Genomic DNA, 24,718 nt, shown 5'->3' on the forward strand with positions numbered 1-24,718 from the left:
TAATCTGGAGCAGTGTCCATTTTCCTGGCGTTTTGCGCATGCACAGTCATTACCAGGAAAATGTCCGCCGCGCCTTTTTCCCGAGATTTACTCTGACACCTACAGTATTGTCACAGTGTCCATTCAGTGTCCAAAGTAACCAATGCTGTGTCAGGCCACCATATTGTTTGGGCCTGCGGGAGCTGTTCCTGGACTAAGGGGCAGTGGGCACTTGAAACATTTTTATGCTTGGTAATGGGCATATGGATATAGTGTACATGTGGAGTACTGATTATTTGTAACAAGTATTAAATAATTATATACCTATTACAATAACATACCTCCCAACCATTCCAATTTCAGCGAGACAGTCCCAAGCTTAGGGCTAAGTCCCGCCAGTACGATTGGGACTGCATTGTTTCGATCTATGCTGCACCTCTTTACTGGTGCGTGTGGACGTGAAATGGTGAATGCGGAGGGCTGGAAGGGAGAAGAGGCAGGGAGAAGGGCCAGCCTAGCACTGTAGACCCCTTCAGAAGTGGCATGGCCTTTCTGTGATGAGACCGCCATGACATCATGACATACTCCCCTCTTATGATCCATGCTCAGAATATGTTGGGATGTATACAATAAGGCCTGCCCCCACAGTACTCTTGATGGGTATGTCTGAAATAAAGCCTGCCCCCACAGTGCTCTTGATGGGTATGTATGAAATAAGGCCTATCCCCACAATGCTCTTAATGGGTATGTATGATATAAGGCCTACCCCCACAATGCTCTTGATGGGTATGTATGAAATAAAGCCTGTCCCCACAATGCTCTTGATGGGTATATATGAAATAAGGCCTAATACCACACAGTGCTCTTGATGGGTATGTATGAAATAAGGCCTGCCCCCACAGTTCTCTTGGTGGGTATGCATGGAATAAGGCCTGCCCCCACAATGCTCTTGGTGGGTATGTATGGAATAAGGCCTACCCCCACAGTGCTCTTGATGGCTATGTATGAAATGGATTGGTATGTAATGCCGGTGGCTGTTTAGCCGCTGGATCAAATACCGACAGCGGCAGCCCGGCGGGTCGATATCTCGCCAGGGAAAGGTAAATAACTTAACCCTCCCCTTTCCCCCTAATCCTAACCCTCCTTTAGGGGTGCCTAACCCTAATCTCCCCCCTTAGTGCCTAACCCTAACCTCCCCCCAGGGGTGCCTAAACTTAACCCCCCCTCCCCGCACCCTAAACCTAACCCTCCCGAGGGGGTGCCTAACCTTAGCCTCTCCCCTAGTGCCTAAACCTAACCACCCCTTCCCCTAGCCTAACCCTAACCTTCCCCGAGGGGGTGCTTAACACTAAGTCCCCCCAGGGGTCCCTAAACCTAATCCCCCATCCCCGGGCTAAGTGTTCTACTTATCCGTCAGAGGATGTTCGGGATGGCAGGGGTCGGTCTTCCGGCGTCGGGATTAAGATAGGTGTCTGCATTTCGATGTGTATCTTAAGTCCCTTGTCAGGCAAGACGAGTCGGGATTTAGACCGGCAGCATCGCATCCGCCGGTCTATTAACTACATCCCGTATGAAATAAGGCCTGCCCACAATGCTCTTGATGGGTATGTATGAAATAAGGCCTGCCCCCACAGTGCTCTTGATGGGTGTGTATGAAATAAGGCCTGCCCCCACAGTGCTCTTGATGGGTATGTATGAAACAAGGCCTGCCCCCACACACTGCTCTTGATGGGTGTATACAGGGGTGCCGAGAAGGGGAGGGAGCGGGTACTAATTACCCGTGCCCAGGCTTGCTGGAGGGGCCCGTCGGGGGCCCGGGTCCGGCACCGCTCCTCCCCCCTCTTACATCACAGCAGCCCAGCACACGCTGCTGTGTGCTGGGCTGCACTTGAAGACTGCTCGCGGCTGCTAAGAAGCAGTCACAGCAGTCTCCTATGCCAAGCTGATCGCGCCCCCCACTGGTTATGTGCCGGGCTGAGGGGGCTCACTGCGCCTGCCTTGCCAGCGCGTAGCACCGAAAAACTTTTTATAAAAAAACCTAAGGTGGAGTGGCCACTCCTCCCGCGATTAGACCACGCCCCTTTTTTTACCAGCGCCCAGTGCGGCTCTTGGCGGGCCTGGGTATATATGAAATAAGGCCTGCCACCACAATGCTCTTCATGTCTATCCGTGCAGCCTCCATTTGATAAATGGTAGGCTGATTCCCAACTTTCATTCCATTGAACGGCAGTGACAAATATGTCGGAGTTAACTAACATTTGCCAGTATGGCGCTAGGATCTTGCGGTGAAAGCAAGAAAAGTAAATTAAGCAGGCAGCATCTGAAAACCCATGTGCAAAGCAAACACTCCAAACTGTACGTGCAAATAGTAGTGGCTATGAAATCGTTAGAACAAATGGGTCCTATTCCTATGATTGTTTACATGTTTCTTCTACTACTTATAAACCTTAGTAGACGCATTTATTTTGCTACCAGTGGGTAAGGGACTTTAGGCTACCAGCCAACTTGTGCAACGTATTTTGTAGGGACAGTAGAAATGCATGTCAGATGTATAGGTTTTATATTTGCTTTTGGTATACATTTTACCAGCATTTTACATATATTATGTTTGCAAATGGACTAAAACACTGCAAACACACTGACATGGAACAAGAAGTGTTTGAAATAATGCAAGGCAAGAATGGATTCACTGGACCAAGGTTATGTATAGGGGTGAGCGGGTTCGGATTTCTGAAATCCGAACCCCCCCGAGCCCCCCCGATCCGAGTCCGATCCGAGTCAGGCTCGACTTTTCCCGCCTGACTCGGATCTGACATCGAGGCAAAACGTCATCATCCCGCCTTCCGAGTCTCGCGGGTTTTGGATCCTATATAAGGTACCCGCGTCGGCGCCATTTTCTCACTCGGCTGTGGACAGTGAAGAGGGAGGGTGGGAGTTAGTGCTGTGTAGTGTAGTGTAGTGTAGTGCTGCTGTTGTCCACTACTTCAAAGTCCATAGGGGCTGGCTGTGTTGTGCTGTGCTGCTGTTGTTAATAGGGGCTGTGTCCACTACTTCAAAGTCCATAGGGGCTGGCTGGACTGTGTTGTGCAGTCAGTTCCAAAGTCCTGTGCAGTGTCCCAGTCCTAAAGGGGTGCTGTAGTGTTGTCCAGGGGGTGCTCTGTCCATCAGGGGTGCTCCCCCCAAGTGCTAAAAAAATAATATATTTTCTGTGTTTGTGAATTGTGTGCGCAGTAGCCGCACGTGCATCAACAAAGTAGTGCCAAGCGTGCGCCTGTGTCATAAGTAAAGGGCCGGCTGGCTTGACCGTTAAGGGTGCTGTAACCCCCGAAAGTACACTCCAGTCCAAACCAAAAAAAAAATTATTTTCTGTGTTTGTGAATTGTGTGCGCAGTAGCCGCACGTGCATCAACAAAGTAGTGCCAAGCGTGCGCCTGTGTCATAAGTAAAGGGCCGGCTGGCTTGACCGTTAAGGGTGCTGTAACCCCCGAAAGTACACTCCAGTCCAAACCTAAAAAAAAATTATTTTCTGTGTTTGTGAATTGTGTGCGCAGTAGCCGCACGTGCATCAACAAAGTAGTGCCAAGCGTGCGCCTGTGTCATAAGTAAAGGGCCGGCTGGCTTGACCGTTAAAGGGTGCTGTAACCCCCGAAAGTACACTCCAGTCCAAACCAAAAAAAAATTATTTTCTGTGTTTGTGAATTGTGTGCGCAGTAGCCGCACGTGCATCAACAAAGTAGTGCCAAGCGTGCGCCTGTGTCATAAGTAAAGGGCCGGCTGGCTTGACCGTTAAGGGTGCTGTAACCCCCGAAAGTACACTCCAGTCCAAACCTAAAAAAAAATTATTTTCTGTGTTTGTGAATTGTGTGCGCAGTAGCCGCACGTGCATCAACAAAGTAGTGCCAAGAGTGCCCCTGTGTCATAAGTAAAGGGCCGGCTGGCTTGACCGTTAAAGGGTGCTGTAACCCCCGAAAGTACACTCCAGTCCAAACCAAAAAAAAATTATTTTCTGTGTTTGTGAATTGTGTGCGCAGTAGCCGCACGTGCATCAACAAAGTAGTGCCAAGCGTGCGCCTGTGTCATAAGTAAAGGGCCGGCTGGCTTGACCGTTAAAGGGTGCTGTAACCCCTGAAAGTACACTCCAGTCCAAACCAAAAAAAAATTATTTTCTGTGTTTGTGAATTGTGTGCGCAGTAGCCGCACGTGCATCAACAAAGTAGTGTCAAGCGTTCGCCTGTGTCATAAGTAAAGGGCCGGCTGGCTTGACCGTTAAGGGTGCTGTAACCCCCGAAAGTACACTCCAGTCCAAACCAAAAAAAAAATTATTTTCTGTGTTTGTGAATTGTGTGCGCAGTAGCCGCACGTGCATCAACAAAGTAGTGCCAAGCGTGCGCCTGTGTCATAAGTAAAGGGCCGGCTGGCTTGACCGTTAAGGGTGCTGTAACCCCCGAAAGTACACTCCAGTCCAAACCAAAAAAAAAATTATTTTCTGTGTTTGTGAATTGTGTGCGCAGTAGCCGCACGTGCATCAACAAAGTAGTGCCAAGCGTGCGCCTGTGTCATAAGTAAAGGGCCGGCTGGCTTGACCGTTAAGGGTGCTGTAACCCCCGAAAGTACACTCCAGTCCAAACCTAAAAAAAAATTATTTTCTGTGTTTGTGAATTGTGTGCGCAGTAGCCGCACGTGCATCAACAAAGTAGTGCCAAGCGTGCGCCTGTGTCATAAGTAAAGGGCCGGCTGGCTTGACCGTTAAGGGTGCTGTAACCCCCGAAAGTACACTCCAGTCCAAACCAAAAAAAAAAATATTTTCTGTGTTTGTGAATTGTGTGCGCAGTAGCCGCACGTGCATCAACAAAGTAGTGCCAAGCGTGCGCCTGTGTCATAAGTAAAGGGCCGGCTGGCTTGACCGTTAAGGGTGCTGTAACCCCCGAAAGTACACTCCAGTCCAAACCTAAAAAAAAATAATTTTCTGTGTTTGTGAATTGTGTGCGCAGTAGCCGCACGTGCATCAACAAAGTAGTGCCAAGCGTGCGCCTGTGTCATAAGTAAAGGGCCGGCTGGCTTGACCGTTAAAGGGTGCTGTAACCCCCGAAAGTACACTCCAGTCCAAACCAAAAAAAAATTATTTTCTGTGTTTGTGAATTGTGTGCGCAGTAGCCGCACGTGCATCAACAAAGTAGTGCCAAGCGTGCGCCTGTGTCATAAGTAAAGGGCCGGCTGGCTTGACCGTTAAAGGGTGCTGTAACCCCCAAAGTACACTCCAGTCCAAACCAAAAAAAAATTATTTTCTGTGTTTGTGAATTGTGTGCGCAGTAGCCGCACGTGCATCAACAAAGTAGTGCCAAGAGTGCGCCTGTGTCATAAGTAAAGGGCCGGCTGGCTTGACCGTTAAAGGGTGCTGTAACCCACAAAGTACACTCCAGTCCGAACCAAAAAAAAATTTATTTTCTGTGTTTAGCCGCACGTATATATCAAATCGATATAACATAAATGGAGGACCAAACTTTCTCCGATAAAAATAAAATAGAGAAAGATCAAGAACCACTTCCTCCTAGTGCTGAAGCTGCTGCCACTAGTCATGACATAGACGATAACATGCCATCAACGTCGTCTGCCAAGGCCGATGCCCAATGTCATAGTAGAGGGCACATACAATCCCAAATGGCAAAGTTCAGGAAAATGACCTTGAAAAAGACATTTAAATCAGCTGAAGAGAAACGTAAACTTGCCAATATGCCATTTACGACACGGAGTGGCAAGGAACGGCTAAGGTCGATCCCTAGTATGTTCATGACTAGTGGTTCAGCTTCACATGACGATGGAAGCACTCCTCCCACTAAAAAAATCAAAAGAGTTAAGCTGGCAAAAGCACAGCGAAGAACTGTGCTTTCTAAGAAGATATCACAAATCCCCAAAGAGAGTCCAAGTGTGGTGGTGGTTGCGATGCCTGACCTTCCCAGCACTGGACGGGAAGAGGTGGCTCTTTCCACCATTTGCACGCCCCCTGCAAGTGCTGAAAGGAGCACCCACAGTCCACTTGCTGATATGCAAATTGAAGATGTCACTGTTGAAGTACAACAGGATGAGGATACTGGTGTAGCTGGCGCTGAGGAGGAAGTTGGCGAGGAGGATTCTGATGGTGATGTGGTTTGTTTAAATCAGGCTCCGGGGGAGACAGTTGTTGTCCGTGGGATGAAAAAGCCCATCACGGTCATGCCTGGGCAGAAGACCAAACATTCCACCTCTTTGGTCTGGCAATATTTCTATCCAAATCCGGACAACAACTGTCTTGCCATATGTACCATATGTAAAGGTGAAATAAGTAGGGGTAGGGACGTCAACCACCTAGGAACATCCTCCCTTATACGGCACCTGCAGCGCGTTCATAAAAAGTTACTGTCAAGTTCAGAAACTTTGGCTCAGACCGTAAGCAGTCCAGGGACACCTAAATCCCGTTGTCCTGTTGTATCCAAGCGCCTGCAAACCACACCGTCAACTCCCTCCTCGTCAATTTCCTCCTTAGTCAGGATCGGAAGTAGTCCTGCAGGCCATATCACTGGCATGACTGACTCTCCTATCCGGGATTCCTCCGGAGGATCCTGCATTGCTACGCCTACTGCTGCCGCTGCTGCTGCTGGGAGTCGTTCATCATCCCAGAGAGGAAGTAGGAACACCACTACTTTTACTAAACAATTGACCCTCCAACAGTCCTTAGCGAGGAGGATGAAGTACGACAGCAGTCATCCTGAAGCAAAACGTATAACTGAGGCCTTGACTGCTATGTTGGTGTTAGACGTGCGTCCGGTATCCGCCATTAGTGCAGTGGGATTTAGACAATTGATGGAGGTAGTGTGTCCCCGGTTCCAAATCCCGTCTAGATTCCACTTCACTAGGCAGGCGATACCGAGACTGTACAGAAACATCAGAAAAAGTGTCCTCAGTGTCCTGAAAAATGCCGTTGTACACAATGTCCACTTAACCACGGACATGTGGACAAGTGGAACAGGGCAGACTAAGGACTATATGACTGTGACAGCCCACTGGGTAGATGTATCACCTTACGCAGCAACAGCAGCAGCGTCACCAGTAGCAGCATCTCAGAAACGCCAGCTCGTTACAAGGCAGGCTACGCTGTGTATCACCGGTTTCAGTAAGAGGCACACCGCCGACAACCTCTTAGAGAAACTGAGGGAAATCATCGCCCAGTGGCTTACCCCACTTAGACTCTCCTGGGGATTTGTGATATCTGACAACGCCACCAATATTGTGCGGGCATTACATCTGGGCAAATTCCAGCACGTCCCATGTTTTGCTCACACAATAAACTTGGTGGTGCAGAATTTTCTGAAAAGCGACAGGGGCGTGCAGGAGACGCTTTGGGTGGCCCGAAAAATTTCTGGCCACTTTCGCCATTCAGCGACTGCGTGCCGAAGACTGGAGCGCCAGCAAACACTCTTGAACCTGCCCCGCCATCACCTGAAGCAAGAGGTTGTGACGCGGTGGAACTCAACCCTCTATATGCTTCAGAGGATGGAGGAGCAGCAAAAGGCCATACAAGCCTATACATCCACCTATGACATAGGCAAAGGAGGGGGTATGCACCTGACTCAAGCGCAGTGGAGAATGATTTCCGTGTTGTGCAAGGTTCTTCAGCCCTTCGAACTTGCCACACGTGAAGTCAGTTCAGACACTGCCAGCTTGAGTCAGGTCATTCCCCTCATCAGGCTTTTGCAGAAGCAGCTGGAGAAAGTGAAGGAGGAGCTAAGACGGAGCGATTCCGCTCGGCATGTGGGACTTGTGGATGAAGCCCTTCATTCGCTTTGCCAGGATTCCAGGGTGGTCAATCTGTTGAAATCAGACCACTACATTTTGGCCACCGTGCTCGATCCTAGGTTTAAAGCCTATGTGGTGTCTCTCTTTCCGGCCGACACAAGCCTGCAGAGGTGCAAAGACCTGCTGGTGAACACACTGTCAGCTGAAGCGGAACGTGACACGTCAACGGCTCCTTCTTCATTTTCTCCCGCAACTGGGGCTGCCAGGAAAAAACTTAGGTATCCTAAGCAACCCGCTGGCGGTGATGCAGGGCAGGCAGGACCAAGTTTGGACATCTGGTCCGGACTGAAGGACCTGGCAACAATTTCTGACATGTCTACTGTCACTGCATATGATACTGTCACCATTGACAGAATGGTGGAGGATTACATCGGTGACAGCATCCAAGTAGGCATGTCAGACAGTCCATACCTGTACTGGCAGGAAAAAGAGGCAATTTGGAGGCCCCTGTACAAACTGGCTCTATTTTACCTGAGTTGCCCCCCCTCCAGTGTGTACTCCGAAAGAGTGTTTAGTGCAGCCGGGAACCTTGTCAGCGAAAGGCGTAGGAGGTTGCTTCCACAGAATGTGGAGAAGATGATGTTCATCAAAATGAATTATCAGCTCTTCCAGGGAGACCAGCCTCCAGAAGGTACAGAGGGACCTGTGGTGGTGGATTCAAGTGGGGACGAGTTAATACTTTGTGAGGATGAGGATGTACACACTGAAGAGGGTGAGGAATCGGTGGATGAGGAGGATGAGGATGACATCTTGCCTCCGTAGAGCCAGTTTGTGCAGGGACACATTAATTGCCAGCTTGTTTTGTGGGGGCCCAAACGAACCAATCATTTCAGCCACAGTTGTGTGGCAGACCCTGGCGCTGAAATGATTGATTTGTTAAAGTGTGCATGTCCTGTTTATACAACATAAGGGTGGGTGGGAGGGCCCAAGGACAATTCCATCTTGCACCTCTTTTTTTCTTTGCATTATGTACAGTTTGGGGCCTAGTTTTTCTAACTGCCATCCTGCCTGCCACTGCAGTGTCACTCCTAGATGGGTCACGTGTTTGTGCCGCCCACTCGTGTCGCTTAGCATAGTCATCCAGCTACCTCGGTGCAACCTTTTGGACATAAAAACACTATTGTGAGGTGTGAGGTGTTCAGAATAGACTGGAAATGAGTGGAAATTAAGGTTATTGAGGTTAATAATAGCATAGGAGCAGAAAAACCTACAAATTCTGTGATTTTAGCTGTTTTTATGCTTTTTTTCAAAAAAATACAGATCCAAAACACAAAACCCAGAACCCAAAACACGGAAGGGTGGTTTTGGCAAAACCAATCCAGATCCAAAACACGAAGAAAGATCCAGATCCAAAACCAAAACACAAAACACGAAAAGTGGCCGGTGCACACCCCTAGTTATGTAGTGTCCCATCTGTGTCCATTAGTTTTGCATTTTATTAAAAATGCATTTAGCACACATATTTCTGATGCCAGTGGATGTGTACCCTAGCACATGCTGAAATGTCATGGCCAGGAGGTGCCAATATAATGTGCTCTGGCATATAAAGGTGGTATATGCATTTACAGGTGGCCACAATGTGCCCGTAGTACAATATTTGCAGGAAAGAAGGGAAGATGACTGACAATACCTTGCTCTTCTTGAGATCAATTATCACAGGGTTTAAGCATCTTAGGGGTTGCCTATAAGCAGAGCCTGTAACTAGACTTTGTGGTGCCTTGTGCCAGAGAGCATTGGCGCCCCCCCCCCCCCATCATGTATTAAACAGCAGGATTTGGGGGGGCAGAAATATGTTGGTAATACTCTTTTTGATAAAGCAAATTTTGTGTCACCATTGCCTGAATGAATGCGTTCTCTATTGACACTATACCTTATCATGAATAAAGTAGAATAGCTGTGTTAAAGAATAGGATACTTGTCAATTTAGTTTCAAAATAGACCATGCTGAAACAAATGCAGTATACTGGTCTGTTTTGACTTCTGTTGATTTATTAAGGGCCTATATATTACTCCAGCTTTGTAGAAGAGAAGGAAAAACTATATATATATATATATCAGAGGTCAGTAGTTGGTCACTCCGCTCAGCAGGTACATCAATTTCGGATGCAATAGAAGTCAATAGTCTATGGTATAAAGAGTCATGGTACGCCAACGTTTGTAGAAAATGACCAATGTGTTTATTAGGTTTAAAGCACAGCCAAAGATATCAGCCCGAAACAATGCTAATATCTTTGGCTATGCACCGGAGCGGGATATTCATGTGGAGCACTGGAGTGCCGTGGCATATGCTACATAAATATATATATATTATATATATATATATATATATATATATATAATTAGTGCATACATCTATATTTGTCTTCCCCATGATGATAGCCCCACCCATTAATTTACCTCTGGCATCATCACATGCAGCTTAAGGTGGCCATACACAGTGCGATACAGCAGCCGTTCCGATGGATTGCTACGATATCGCTGCTATATTGTACCGTGTATGGACATGATATCGGTCAGTGTTGGCATATCGGACGGTCGGACAGCGGATCGCTCCGTGTGTGGGGACCGCCTGATATGTCGGCCGTCGGATCAGCCGTCACAGCGCAAGGTGCCTATCGCACCATGTATGGGCACCTTGAAACACATGGGTGCTTGAGTTCTTGAAATGTACCTACCATCTCCACCATAAAACCATGTTAGTTAATTAGCAATGCTTAAATGACAGTACGTTTATAAGGACATACCAAAGCAGCAAATACGTTCATGTAATTTCCCTTTCATTTCTCATTTCAAATCTACAGTAGTAACGTCCATCTTTGTTTTATACTGCTATAACACCAGCTCAATCTCTCCCCTCCTCTGTTACTGGAAAATGAGAGTGCTCCCAATACTGGAACAGCCACATAAATCTATAAGTATTACCAGTTTCCCATTTACCTGTAAAACCCATGTTTAATCTCAAAGTAATAGGCCTATTGTATTCACAGGTCATCCTAATGCCAGAAAGCAAAGGGTTCATACAAATGATCTTGTGTTTTTAGTAGTCATGTGCAATGCTTTATCTGTTATGTGCCTCCATTTACTAAATGTTTTTTTTAAGTGATTGTAATAATTGATAAAACACAAAGCAGATAATTGCACTGTAGTTATAATGCATTGCCTTTGGTAATAACTAGTATATCAAGTGATATACATTGAGATATGAGTATACATGTGGAATGCCTACAGTACATGGGTGTTTTGGGTATATACTGCTCAGGGTTACCCTGTACAATCTGACCTTTCCAATTAGTCCTGTACTCAGATTCCTAATTTCACTACATATTAGATCAGTTTTAGGCAAACCATGGCTTTTGGGGGATTTAGGGACTGCAAGTCTCAGCATAGCTGGTCAGTGCACAACCACTGGAAAAACCACAAATTGCATAAAACTATCATTGAGAGACCAAGTACTAAGAAATCATGAAAGGAATAAATCTTCTTTTAGCAATGTTACTCAGAAAATCCCTCCTTGTAAATATTGCAAAGTTGATGCAAGAAGACCAACAAATATGAGTATTAAGTTTCCACTTAAAGGAAACAAATGAGTGAAATTCATAGTAATCACCTATTGTGGGGTATATCCTATTGTAATAGTACCTGAAAATAGTCTTTGATATTTCAGGTTTGATTTTTAAACCTGATGTTTCTGCAGAATTCGCCACCAAATCACTTATTAGAATAATCTAAGAAGAACAACAAATTAAAATACATTTTATCTCTGCTGAAGACCGTTTCAAAAACTATTTAGAACATGAGGTCAGCAAAGACCATGAGAGTTGAATTGTTAACCAATTAATACCCTCATTCTTGCAACTTTTTAATACTTATTTGATAATCGAGTACTGTTTTATTTCTGTGACAGCATGCAAATAATATCAATGCTCTCATAGGGGTTATTCTTAGATTAATGATATATTTTCTTTGGAAATGCCTCAATGGACAGTAAAGTATATTTCATTACAAGGAGCATTTGCAATGTAGAAATAATTGCATTTTCTAAAATGACATGGCATTGCAGCTGGCTTGTCATATCAGGTGAAAATTAGAGCAAAATTGCGTCTGCCAGTAAATAAGGAACAGTCAGTAAAAAACAGAATAATGCACTGAAAAGCATGGGTTTGTCAGGAGCTGTATATTTCCAATATTTGTAATCCTAAATCATTTTCCTGTTGTAAATACTTACTTTGATACATGATAACAATATGTCAGTAAAATGCTAGCTGTTAGCAAGTATTTTGCAAAGTTTTCTCAGCTATGATATGTAAGTACACTCAACAGTGGCTTGCAGCAAAAATAATTTAAACACCCTACAAGAAACACATTTATTCACCATGTAATCTTTTGCATAAGAATTAACTACAACTACAGGAATATAGCTGTGGAACAACCCCCATGCTGATTAATTCATATCTAATATGCCAAAAACAATAAAATGTGTGATAGGATAAAATATTGTCTTTTTGCATGTTTATATGGTTATATGTGTTATGTGTGTGCATGTTTATATTGTGCGTGTGTGTTTTGGATGCAGGATAATGTTGTATTTTTATAGTTGATTTGTTTTGCATTTTTGCTTTATATTATTAGTATTACCTTTACTGTTGATACATAATTATTTGTACATTAGTCGTTTGATTATTTTTTTACCATGTTGCCACCTGTAAAGTCGCATGTTAAACGCAGCGCTCTGCGCACAATTTATCGCACAGTTTGGTTCCTGCGGAAACATTCAAATCGCTTCATTATCAACAGAGCTGATTACCCTGACAACGATGGTTTAGGAGGGGAGAGAATGACACGTTTAATTGTCCCTGGGTCATTGCTTATCTCTGGTTATTGTACCCACTAATGCTGATGCCCCCTAAATAAACAGGTGGCTGGGTGCGACCAGCAATTAATTAGCTCATGCATAAGTGCGGTTTGTTAAGTCTTCTAGAGACTTTAATATCTTAAAATATCAGAATCATTTTAATAAAGAATTGGAACAAAAGAAAATTCTCACAGATTGCAGATCACATTTGCCAGGAACGCAGGTTTACTTTTTAAAAGTGCCTCTTAATTTGGCTATTCCTATTTTCAATGTGAATAACAAAGCTTCGAATTAGGATCTAAGAAGTTTTGCAGAAATAGCACGAATACATCGTTTTACTTAAACTTAGATAATTATCAGTGTGTGTATTAACCGTTACATGTTTTATTTATTGGTAGTTATTGTGGGTTAAAATAACGGTAACTTCATGTGTATTTTTTATCTTCATTTGTAGCAATGTTTGCATTCAATCCTGTGTTACATAATACTGCATATATGTGTTCCAGTTTAGAAATCATGGCTACTTATGATACATTTGAGGCAATTAATCCTAATAGTTGAATTTGATACATTTCCTCCCAATGGTGGAAGCTTCGCCAATCTCAGTAATTAGATAATTATATTTATTGTGTTGCTGACAATACATATTTCTTTTCTTTCTTTTTTTATAACTATAGATTGGTTTGGGGATTAGCAAATCACCTTCTATGAACATTTCTCATTATAATCGCACAGGCAGCGATTTGCACTTTGAATGTGATTAAAGGGACGATATGCACATGATCTACACTCGGATTAGTAACCCCACTCACCATCCTTACCCACTCATTTCTACATGCGATGAGCCATCAAAAAAATTCCATAGTACCAACGAGGATAAAAGTTATTATTTATTTTAAAAAATATTATTTACATAGATGAACACTTCTTCCGCCTATGCTAGGGACAGGGGCAAGGTCGGCCACCCCCCGGCAGGGCACGTGTTAATAACCTGTGTAATCATGTACAAGCAGCTCTTCCATAACACTTTATCAGTCACGTGGAAGGAAGGGATAATATATATATATATATATATATATATATATATATATATGTATATATATATATATATATATATATATATATATATACTGTCTAAATAAATACTCAAGAACATGGTGCTGCAAATAATGGTAGACACATACACATAGTGTATTTTCCTTTGTGATCTGAGCACCCTGGCTGGTAGGATTTGCAGAGGTGGAGTTGGGAGGGGGGCACAGTCAGTAATCCAGCTTGTTGTATAGGTTATAAAGAGGTAGGGACATGTTACTGCCTGGATAGTACAGGGGGGCTGGGAAGGCAATAGACCTGGGTACTGGCACCCTTAGAAGTGAATTGTCTCTGAATACCAGCGGCATGCCCACCAGAGTCTGCGCAGAGGCATGTGCCATGTTGGCAGCCTCCAGCTCAGCGGAGAGCTGCCTTTTCCATTTGTTCCTCCGGTTCTGGAACCAGGTTTTGACCTGAGTCTCTGTCAGCTGCAGGCTGGAGGCCAGGCAAGCCCTTTCCGAGCTGCTGAGGTACCTCTTCATGTCAAAGGTGGACTCCAGCTGGTAGACCTGGCTCCTGGAGAACACTGTCCGGGTCTTTTTCTTGGCACTGTTCTGCCTATCCCCAGGATCTCTCTGCCTGTCTCCTGGAAAGGGAGTGCCGGGGGTTAAATGCCTCTCCTTCTCCCCGGTATAGTCCTGCTGAGATGGAGAGGGCAGCTGGATCCTCTCTGTACTGTGTGGTCCTTGTGCATTGTCTGCAAAAAAAGAAAACCAGTCACTGCACTGTCACCAAAGCCTGCTCGTCAGTCAGCGCGCACATTGTTCCCCAGTATGCTCTCAGCAAGTGCCTGCCACGCATTTGGGGGGGCATCTGGCACGTAAAGCGTTAACCTTCCAGCTACAGGAACTAATTAAGGCGACTGGTAATAAGCGGAATCATTCAAACGATCCGCGTTCATTTTAATTGCAATTATTTGATGTTTCATTTCACCTGAAGTCACTGCATGAAATTGGTCATTTCTCCACTTTTAATCTTATGTAATCGTAGAAATAAATGTTTTTTGAAATGCTATTATTTATTTGGATGCTTCTGCGCTGGCAAAACTTTTAAAAACAAATATTCCACTTGTTACATTTATTTGCCCAGAAAGAGATTCTGTAATAGTTCACCCTCCAGATCAATTTATCTCCCTCCAATTATTTTATTGCCCGTGTGATAAATTAGGAGATGAGTTTTGGCTCATTAAATGAAATACATTGTGCCTATATATGATATGTAATACTGAGTGAATAGATAGATAGATAGATAGATAGATAGATAGATAGATAGATAGATAGATAGATAGAGTTATTATCTTGACCATAATTGTCTCAGTGTTGCTGAATTTATTTCCCTCTGTACAAATATAAATAAAATGCGCTGGTTGGAATGGAATTTGCGCTCAGTATTTGCTTTAACCGTTTGATGCTTTCCATAAACGAAATCCTGCCCCGGACAGGTGCTTGTCTGTTTGGGAGATAAATGGGGGCACTGAACTGAGAATATTATCATGTATTGTAAATTATTTAGTGGAGGAAGCGCTGTCAGCCTAAAGATGTAACATCCAAGAGCAGATCCCTGGTCCCAGTCCCCCTGCGCCTCCATTACTGCTCCAAGGGCTGCTGACATTTTCATCTGATCTTTTTACTGCCAAATATAAAACCGTACAGTACACAGCACTAAAATCCTACACCAAGCACACCGCGCAACACACACCCGCAAACACTAGGAGGGTAAATCCCATTATTAGATCCCTGCAATTCAGAACAGGAGGACAGACCACCAACTCACATATTCCCAAATACTTTGTATAGAGCACATACTCACTGAGACAGGTGTGGGGGCTGCAGGTATGGGGGGCTTGGTCTCCCGGCTCCTTGTTGCCTGATTTGGAGCAGAAACAGCGGTGATCCCTCCATCCCTCCTCCTGTTCTTCCTCATCTGAGGAGGTGCTGGGGCTGGGTTCGCTGCATGTCAGGGATGCCCTGGCATGAGGCTTGGCACTTGCTCGCCCCCGGTTGGATGTGGTGCCGTGCAGGATGGACTGGATGGTGAAGCTGGAGAGTGTGGCTGGGGCGCACTTAGTGGCCTCTTCTTTGCTGCTCATCCTGAATACATAGGAAGGGAGAGGAGAGGATGAGGATGATGGAGATGCACTGAGAAGATGTGGGGGCTTGAGAGAAGGGGGTGCTTATTTTTTTTTATTGGGGGTGCCTTTGCTTCCAGTTTGCACACACAGAATGCATCCCTCCCCTCCTAAGCACGAGTCCCTACTGATCTCCTGACTGACTGCTGGCGTGGCTACATTTGCATGACATTCACAAAACCATAGAGCCAATCATAGGCTGCAGCCAGCCCCGGAAAAATTGAAATTCCATTGTAAAACCATCGCTCTGTGCTCCCATTCCTTATCAGGAGTGACTTGCAGTCTGTTCCTTGTGGCATAACAATGGACGTGGATGCGCTCCTGGACGTATGGCGCTATGGCGCACAGGTGGGCAGCAACTTAGGGAACAAACTTTGCACAAAAGAATCTCAGCTCACTCGTTCTCACTCCCTTTCCTGTCCCTTCCTGCTATAGCTTACATATCAAATATATATGGCCTCCAAATCAAATAAACAAAGGGGGAGATTGTACAAATCATGGAGACAGAGTGGACGGCGATAAAGTACCAGCCAATCAGCTCCTGTCACTTTACAGGCTGTGGGCAGAGCTGATTGGTAGGTACTTTATCTCTCTCCAACATTTGATAAATCTACCATATAGTGATTCTGTGGTTAGTGCACTACTGATGCTATTATTACTACTACTACTAGTACTATTACAACTACTACCACTGTTACAACTACTGTTATTTTTACTACTACTAGCCATGCAACTTTTATTATTACTACTACCACTACAACTACTATTTCTACAACTTCTATTATTATTATTATTACTACTACTACTACTAACAATTATTATTACCACTACTACTAATAACTAAACACTTTTTATTACTACTACTACTACTACTACTACTACTACTATTTCTACAACTTTTATTATTATTATTATTATTATTATTATTATTATTATTATTATTATTATTACTACTACTACTATTAACTAATAACAATTTTTACTACTACTACTATTACTACTACTACTACCACTACAACTACTATTACTACAACTCCTATTATTACTATTACTACTACTAACAATTATTACTACTACTACTACTATTACTACAACTCCTATTATTACTATTACTACTACTAACAATTATTACTACTACTACTATTAACAATTATTATTACTACCACTACCACAACTACTATTACTACAACTTATATTATTATGACTATTACTACTAATAATAATAACAATTATTACTACTATTACTACTATTATTATTATTACTATTACTCCTAGCAATTATTATTATTACTACTACTACTACTATTACTACTACTACTATTACTACTACTACTACTAACTAACAACAACTATTATTACTACTACTACTACTACTACTACCACTACAACTACTATTACTACAACTTCTATTATTATTATTACTATTTCTACTACTACTAATGACACTCTTATTACTACTACTATTACTACTACTATTACTGCTACTATTATTACTACTATTGCTACTAATAATAATAATTACTAATAACAATTATTAATACTACTATTACTACCACCACTACAACTACTAATAATTATTATTACTACTACTACTACTACAACTACTATTACTACAACTACTATTATTACTATTACTACTACTACTAACAATTAATATTACTACTACTACTATTACTACTACTACTAACTAATAAAAATTATTATTACTACCACTACCACTACTATTACTACAACCTAAATTATTATTAATATTACTACTACTACTATTATTATTACTATTACTACTAGTAACAATTATTATTACTACTACTATTCCTACTACTACTACTAACTAATAACAATTATTATTACTACTACCACTACTACAACTACTATTACTACAACTTAAATTATTATTATTATTACTACTACTACTACTACTACTACTACTAATAACAATTATTATTACTACTACTATACTACTACTACTATTATTACTACTACTAATAGTCCTAATAACAACTAATAACAATTATTATTACTACTACTACCACCACTACAACTACTAACAATTATTATTATTACTACTACTACTACTACTAATACTACTACTACTATTATTACTACTACTAATAACAATAATAAAAATTATTATTACTACTGTTACTATTACTACTACCACTACAACTACTATTACTACAACTTCTATTATTACTACTACTACTACTACCAATAACAATCCTGACTACTACTACTACTACTACTACTAATAATAATAATAATAATAATAATAATAATAATAATTTTATTTATATAGCACTTTTCTCCTAAAGGACTCAAAGTGCTTTACATTTGCTTTTACAGTACAAAACACAAAATAAGCTTAAACAAGGGACATTAGTGAAATGCTTGGGTGAAGAGGTGAGTCTTGAGTCTATTTTTGAAGGATTCTAGAGTGGAGGCCTCTCGAACTGTGCGGGGAAGTGAGTTCCATAAGGTTGGAGCCACAAAACTGAAAGCTCGACCCCCAGACGAATTCCGGGAGATTCTTGGTACTGTTAATAGCCCTTTGTCAACGGATCGCAGTACTCGTGTGGGATGGTAAGGAATCAGAAGCTGCTTTAGGTACCTTGGCTCCTTTGCATGTAGGGCTTTGTAAGTTAGTAATCCAATCTTGAAAACAATTCGCCATCATTATTATTACTATTACTACTACTACTACTAACTAACAACAACTATTATTACTACTACTACTACCACTACAACTACTATTACTACAACTTCTATTATTATTACTATTACTACTACTACTAATAACAACTCTTATTACTACTACTATTACTACTTCTACTATTACTGCTACTATTATTACTACTATTACTACTACTACTACTAACTAACAACAACTATTATTACTACTACTACTACCACTACAACTACTATTACTACAACTTCTATTATTATTACTATTACTACTACTACTAATAACAACTCTTATTACTACTACTATTACTACTTCTACTATTACTGCTACTATTATTACTACTATTACTACTACTACTAATAATAATAATAACAACTAATAACAATTATTAATACTACTACCACCACTACAACTACTAATAATTATTATTATTACTACTACTACCACTACAACTACTATTACTACAACTCCTATTATTACTATTACTACTACTAACAATTAATATTACTACTACTATTACTACTACTACTAACTAATAATTATTATTACTACCACTACCACTTCAACTACTATTACTGCAACTTATATTATTATTAATATTACTACTATTACTACTAATAAAACTGAAAGCTCGACCCCTAGACAAATTCCGGGAGATTCTAGGTACTGTTAATAGACCTTAGTCAACGGATCGCAGTACTCGTGTGGGATGGTAAGTAATCAGAAGCTGCTTTAGGTACCTTGGGCCATGGTCATGTAGGGCTTTGTAAGTTAGTAATCCAATCTTGAAAACAATTCACCATCATTACTACTACTACTACTACTACTACTAATAATAATAATAATAATAACAGCAATTATTACTACTACTACTACTACTATTACTACCACTACTAATAATAACAATTATTACTACTACTATTACTACTACTACTAATAACAATTATTATTATTACTACTAAAACTACTACTATTACCACTGCTACTACTACTACTGGTATTACTACCATAACTATTACTGCTACTACTATTACTACTACTACTGTTTTCATAACTACTATTACTGCTACCACTCCTACTACCACTATTATTATTACAACTGCTACCACTCCCACCACTACTATTATTACTATTGCTACCACTACTACTACTACTATTATTACTATTGCTACCACTACTACTACTACTATTATTACTACTGCTACCACTCCTACTACTACTATTATTGCTACTACTAATAAAACCTTTATTATTACTACTACTTAGACTACAATTACTATTACTACCACTACTACTACTGCTACTACAAAAAATAATAATCATAATAATAACACTACTACTACTAATAATAATTATAATATTAATACTAATAATAATAACAATAATAATAATAACTATACTACTACTGCTAATAATAATAATAATAATAATAATAATAATAATAACACTACTACTACTACTACTACTAATAATAATAATAATAATACTAATAATAACACTACTGCTAATACTACTACTACTAATACTAATAATAATAAAAATAAATTCTGTAGCTCATATGATACCCACCTGCCTATGGTTACACATTTGTAGGAGAATCATATGAAAAACAAAACATTCCCATGGAAAAAGTCAGAATGGAACCATAAAGAAGAAGAAATTAGTTGGTCAATGGTGACTCTACAGCATTTGGGGAACTACAAGTTCTAGCAAGAAATGTGAGCTTGCTAGCACTTGCAGTTTCACAAATGCTGAGGAACAACAAGTGGTTAAACTGCTGTAAATGATTAGGGCTTGCAGCTCTCTGCCACTTGAGGACATACGGGCCCATTTATCATTCTAAATTGCGGCTATATCCCCGAAAACACCAGTTTTCGGGGGTTAACCACAAATATTAGCTTTCGCCCGGATGTATGAAGGAGGGACCATAGCAGGTACCTGCTGTGATCTCTCCATTCCGGCTGGCATCTGCTTCTCCCATAAGGTTTCTATGGGGGATGCGATGCTGCCAGATTTACCAACATCCGGAATGCGATTGGCCCCCCGCAGCTAACGCTATCTGAAGATGGCATTAGCCGCTGTAGCCTATGGGCTACACCGTGCATAATTAGCCGGCGGAGGGTTCCCCCGGAACCCTCCCCGACAATGGCGGTAGTGCATGTGCAGTCCCGGCAGCTCTCTGGGCACATAGCAGCAGCAGGCACCTTTAAGAGCCCGTGTCCCTGCATGTGCCAGATGATTCATCCAGGCACTTTGATCGCATATTGCATTGCGATCATGGGCGGTAATGTCATGTCCAGATCGCATTGCAATTGCAATCATTACTAAATGGGAGCCATAGAGAATGAAAACAAACTGTGTATTATTTCACCGCTCTAAAGTTATAAGTATTTGAAATTTTACTTTGAATATAACTTTTTGGAGGAAGTGATTTAACGTTACATTCTTTACTTCCTCTGTATGGTGGGGACATTATTATTTATTACAGTCTATTGAAGTGTCGGCATATTCAGGTTTTCTAAGCAAAATATATATTCATTAGGGCAACTTTTATCGAGTGTTTATATATATGAATACAAATAAAGTAAGGGTTTTTTATTATATTGTTTGTACTCACTCCATTACATTGGTCAGCTATTGTCAGTAAAAAGGAAATCTCTGGTATAAAGGCCTGTTAATTTACATACACTGTGTTATGGAAAGCAGAGAACCAAGGGGTCTATGTACTAAGGGCCTGATTCAGAGCCAGACGCTATTTGCGCTCGCTCGTTCAGAAAAAGGTGCCGGCTATTTAAATTGAGCGCTCGCTCTTTGCGGTCTGTTACGCCTCTATGTCTGAGCGAGCGAACGAAACATGAGCTAGCTATTTTGTAAAGACGCCCCCTGGCCGCTCGCATCCTACGTCATCTCCGCTATTTATTAGATTAATCGAGTACATCGAAAGGCATCTGAACTGCTCGCAGTGCTTGTGGTTGGATTTTCCTACCGCAATCATGCGAACAGTTCAGGCTAAGAAACAACCAAGTGACGTGGTCGATGACGCTGCTTTGTTAATTATGCACACCCTTAAAACGCCCGTTTTGACCGTTTGGCACGCCTGTGTTCGGATCACCACTCCCCGTTTTCAAGCACCTTCCCCTGTTACCACCCACAAACGCCTCATCCTGTCACTCAAATTAGCAGCCCCTCGCTATTTTGCGAGCGCTTGATTTCCGACCGCAATGACTGGTTGGCGCATGCGCATTACAACCCATACGCATGCGCAGTTGTGCGAACATCGCTCGGAGCGAACGAGTGGCCGCTTACGAGCGGCTCTGAATCAGGCCCAAAGCCTAAAGACGCACATCCACTTGCCAATTTCTATGTGCAATTGAACGATAACGATATCGTTATCGTTCAATCGCACATGAATCGGGCACATTAATGTCGGGAACGACCAGCAATGCGCGCTCCCACTGGTCATTTCCGACATCAATCATTGGCCAAACATGCTATACAACCAGACGATAACATCAGGTTTTTTGGTCTGCTAGTGGATGAGCCCCATAAGAGAGAGAGACAGTGGATGGAGATAAAGTACCAACCAATCAGCTCCTAACTGTCATGTTACAGGCTGTGTTTGAAAAACAACAGTTTGGAGCTGTCCACTTTATCTCTATCCAAGGCTTAGTACATAGACCCCCAAATTCTGTTTTTTTTATTTGTGGAAACCATGATTTCATACATTCACAGGAGTCGCAGATGAATATACAAGGTTTTACATTTATTATATACAGTGTAGTACAGGTGGAGTCTCCCATATCCAGATATTCCGAAATACGGAATATGTTTAGTGTGACTGAGAAAGTGAAACCTTTGATTTCTTACGGATTAATGTACACAAACTTTTTTTAAAGTACAAAATCATTAAAATACAGTATACAATAACCTTCAGGCTGTGTGTATAAAGTGTATATGAAACATAAATGAATTTCATGCATGTACACAAACTTTTTTTGATGCTCAAAATTATTACAAATATTGTATAAAATGACCTGCAGGCTGTGTGTATAAGGTGTATATAGAACATAAATGCATCCTGTGTTTAGATTTGGGTCCCATAACCAATATATTACATTATAGTATGCAAATATTCCAAAATACGGAATATTCCGATATCCAAAATACCCCTGGTCCCAAGCATTTTGGATATGGGAGACTCAACCTGTATAGGTAAGTCAGGACTAGAAACATGCCAAAGCACTGAGCAATAGATTCCATTGCCATTTTGTCTGCCCAGGGAGAGATCTGAATGTTTGGTATTTGCAATTAGTAACCAGAACATATTGGATACTGAGCACTATTATTCCCCCGTGCATTTGACTGCACACATGGAGAGTGGTCACCTGTTAGCCAAATCTACAGCATATTTCAGCTGTACTGCAGTGTTCATAGCCAGCGCACTTGTGCTATAATGGTAAGTGTCTAGAGATTGGTTGCTATGGGTTACTTCACATTTTCACTTTTGTCCCATGTGCATAAATGCCTGTTAAGCACTGAAGCATTATGGATGTGTAACAATTTTAATGAATCTCAGGTTATTGCTGTTATACTGATAACAGATTACTAGGCTCACGCTTACTGTTTGCGGTAATAAGAAATTAAACTTCGCCCCTTGTATTAAAATATGTACACTCCCAGGGACAGGGACTTCAAAAGTAGTTCATTCCTGCAGTGTGTTAAGCTGGCCACACACGTAGTGATATTTTACCCGATCTGGCCGATACTGACACATTGGAACGACAGATCGTGTAAAATATGGCCAAATCCTGAGTAAATCGTGAGTCCCCACTCATGATCACGATGCGATGCGCGTCCACGCTGGTCGCACATCGCATCTTCAGGTCTGCCATGCAGTAGGGCAGATTTGACAATCTAGGAGGCGATGCATTGTGAAAGTCTGACTGCAGGAGAGATCGTTTGAAGATTGGACACCAAATCGTGTGCAGATCATGTGGAGATCGTGTGCAGAGCTGCCGGGGAGAGTTTCAAGGGAAATCGTACACAAATCGTGCACATCGGCTGATCGTGTACAGATTGCCGTGTGTGGCCAGCTTTAATGCTGCATACACACGGGACGATTATCTTGAATGATGTGAACGAAAACGATATCGTTGAACGATATATCGTACATTTTTAGGCAGTGAACGATCGACCAATGACCAACGATACGCGTTCCCGAATGGACAATTAAGATATCTTCGTCCATGCATGCAGGCCAACTTGGACGATATCGTCAGTTTTCCTTGTTCAGAGATGTGGCAGAATGACTCACTGAAAGATATCTTTGAAAGATGTTTGAACGATCTTTGAATGATCTTTGAACGATATCTATGAACGATATCTTTGAAAGATATCTTTGAAAGCTATCTTTCAAGTCGTTGGTGGTACAGATCATACCGTGTGTATGCACCAGTCAAGTGATCACATTAAAGGCACACATCCACTAGACGATCTGCCCCCTGTCCAATATCTTAAACGATATTTCTTTGATTTTTCCCTTCAAATTTTATCTTTCAGTCTGAACGATTTGCAAACGATTTGTGAACAATAACGATATGAGAATGATAATTTGGATGGAAAACCAGCACAACGCACGATGCAGTAAACGACGTACGGGAGCGTGCATCGTTCATCGTTTACGACATTTCAACAAACGATTTTTAAACGATAAACGATAAATGAACGATTGAACAATAACGTTATCGTTCAATCGCTCGTTTTTTATCGCCTAGTGGATGTGTGCCTTGACGATCACTTCACTCCTCTATCGGGACCTCGTGGCACCGCTGCGTTGCGTGGCCTTCTGACCGCGCATGTGCGGTGGACATTGCCGAATTCGGCCCCAATATTTTCTGCAAAGAGTAGCCCATAGGCGACAGTGACTAACACCATCTGAAGATGGCAGTAGCTGCCAGGGCTAGTTGAAGCATTCTAGAGCTTGGCAAATCCGACAGTCTAGCAGTACTATAGAAACCTATGGGGTCTGTTTCTTCTGCTGTTGGAAATGGGAGGAATGTTGCATATATCAGAGATAGCCCTCGATTGTACATCCAGAACATGCTTAATATTTGTGGATACCCCCCCCCCGAAAAATGGGTGTATTCGTGGGATT

General features: G+C 42.0%; 1 protein-coding gene across 1 annotated transcript in view; it reads right to left on the reverse strand.

Annotated features, from left to right (window-relative positions):
• Nucleotides 1-13,737: 13,737 nt before the first annotated feature.
• HMX2 (H6 family homeobox 2) overlaps nucleotides 13,738-24,718 on the reverse strand; it is a 38,543-nt gene continuing 27,562 nt past the window's right edge. Inside the window, exons 2-3 of the mRNA XM_088476964.1 lie at nucleotides 15,563-15,843; nucleotides 13,738-14,450 (exon numbers count right to left, since the gene is read on the reverse strand). Coding sequence (XP_088333090.1) covers nucleotides 13,924-14,450; nucleotides 15,563-15,842 — 807 coding nt within the window. The 5' untranslated portion in view covers nucleotide 15,843 and the 3' untranslated portion in view covers nucleotides 13,738-13,923. The remainder of the gene's footprint in view (nucleotides 14,451-15,562; nucleotides 15,844-24,718) is intronic.

This window comes from Taudactylus pleione, unplaced genomic scaffold (genome assembly GCF_031769625.1).
Source record: "Taudactylus pleione unplaced genomic scaffold, aTauple2 ptg000198l, whole genome shotgun sequence".
NCBI lineage: Eukaryota > Metazoa > Chordata > Amphibia > Anura > Myobatrachidae > Taudactylus > Taudactylus pleione.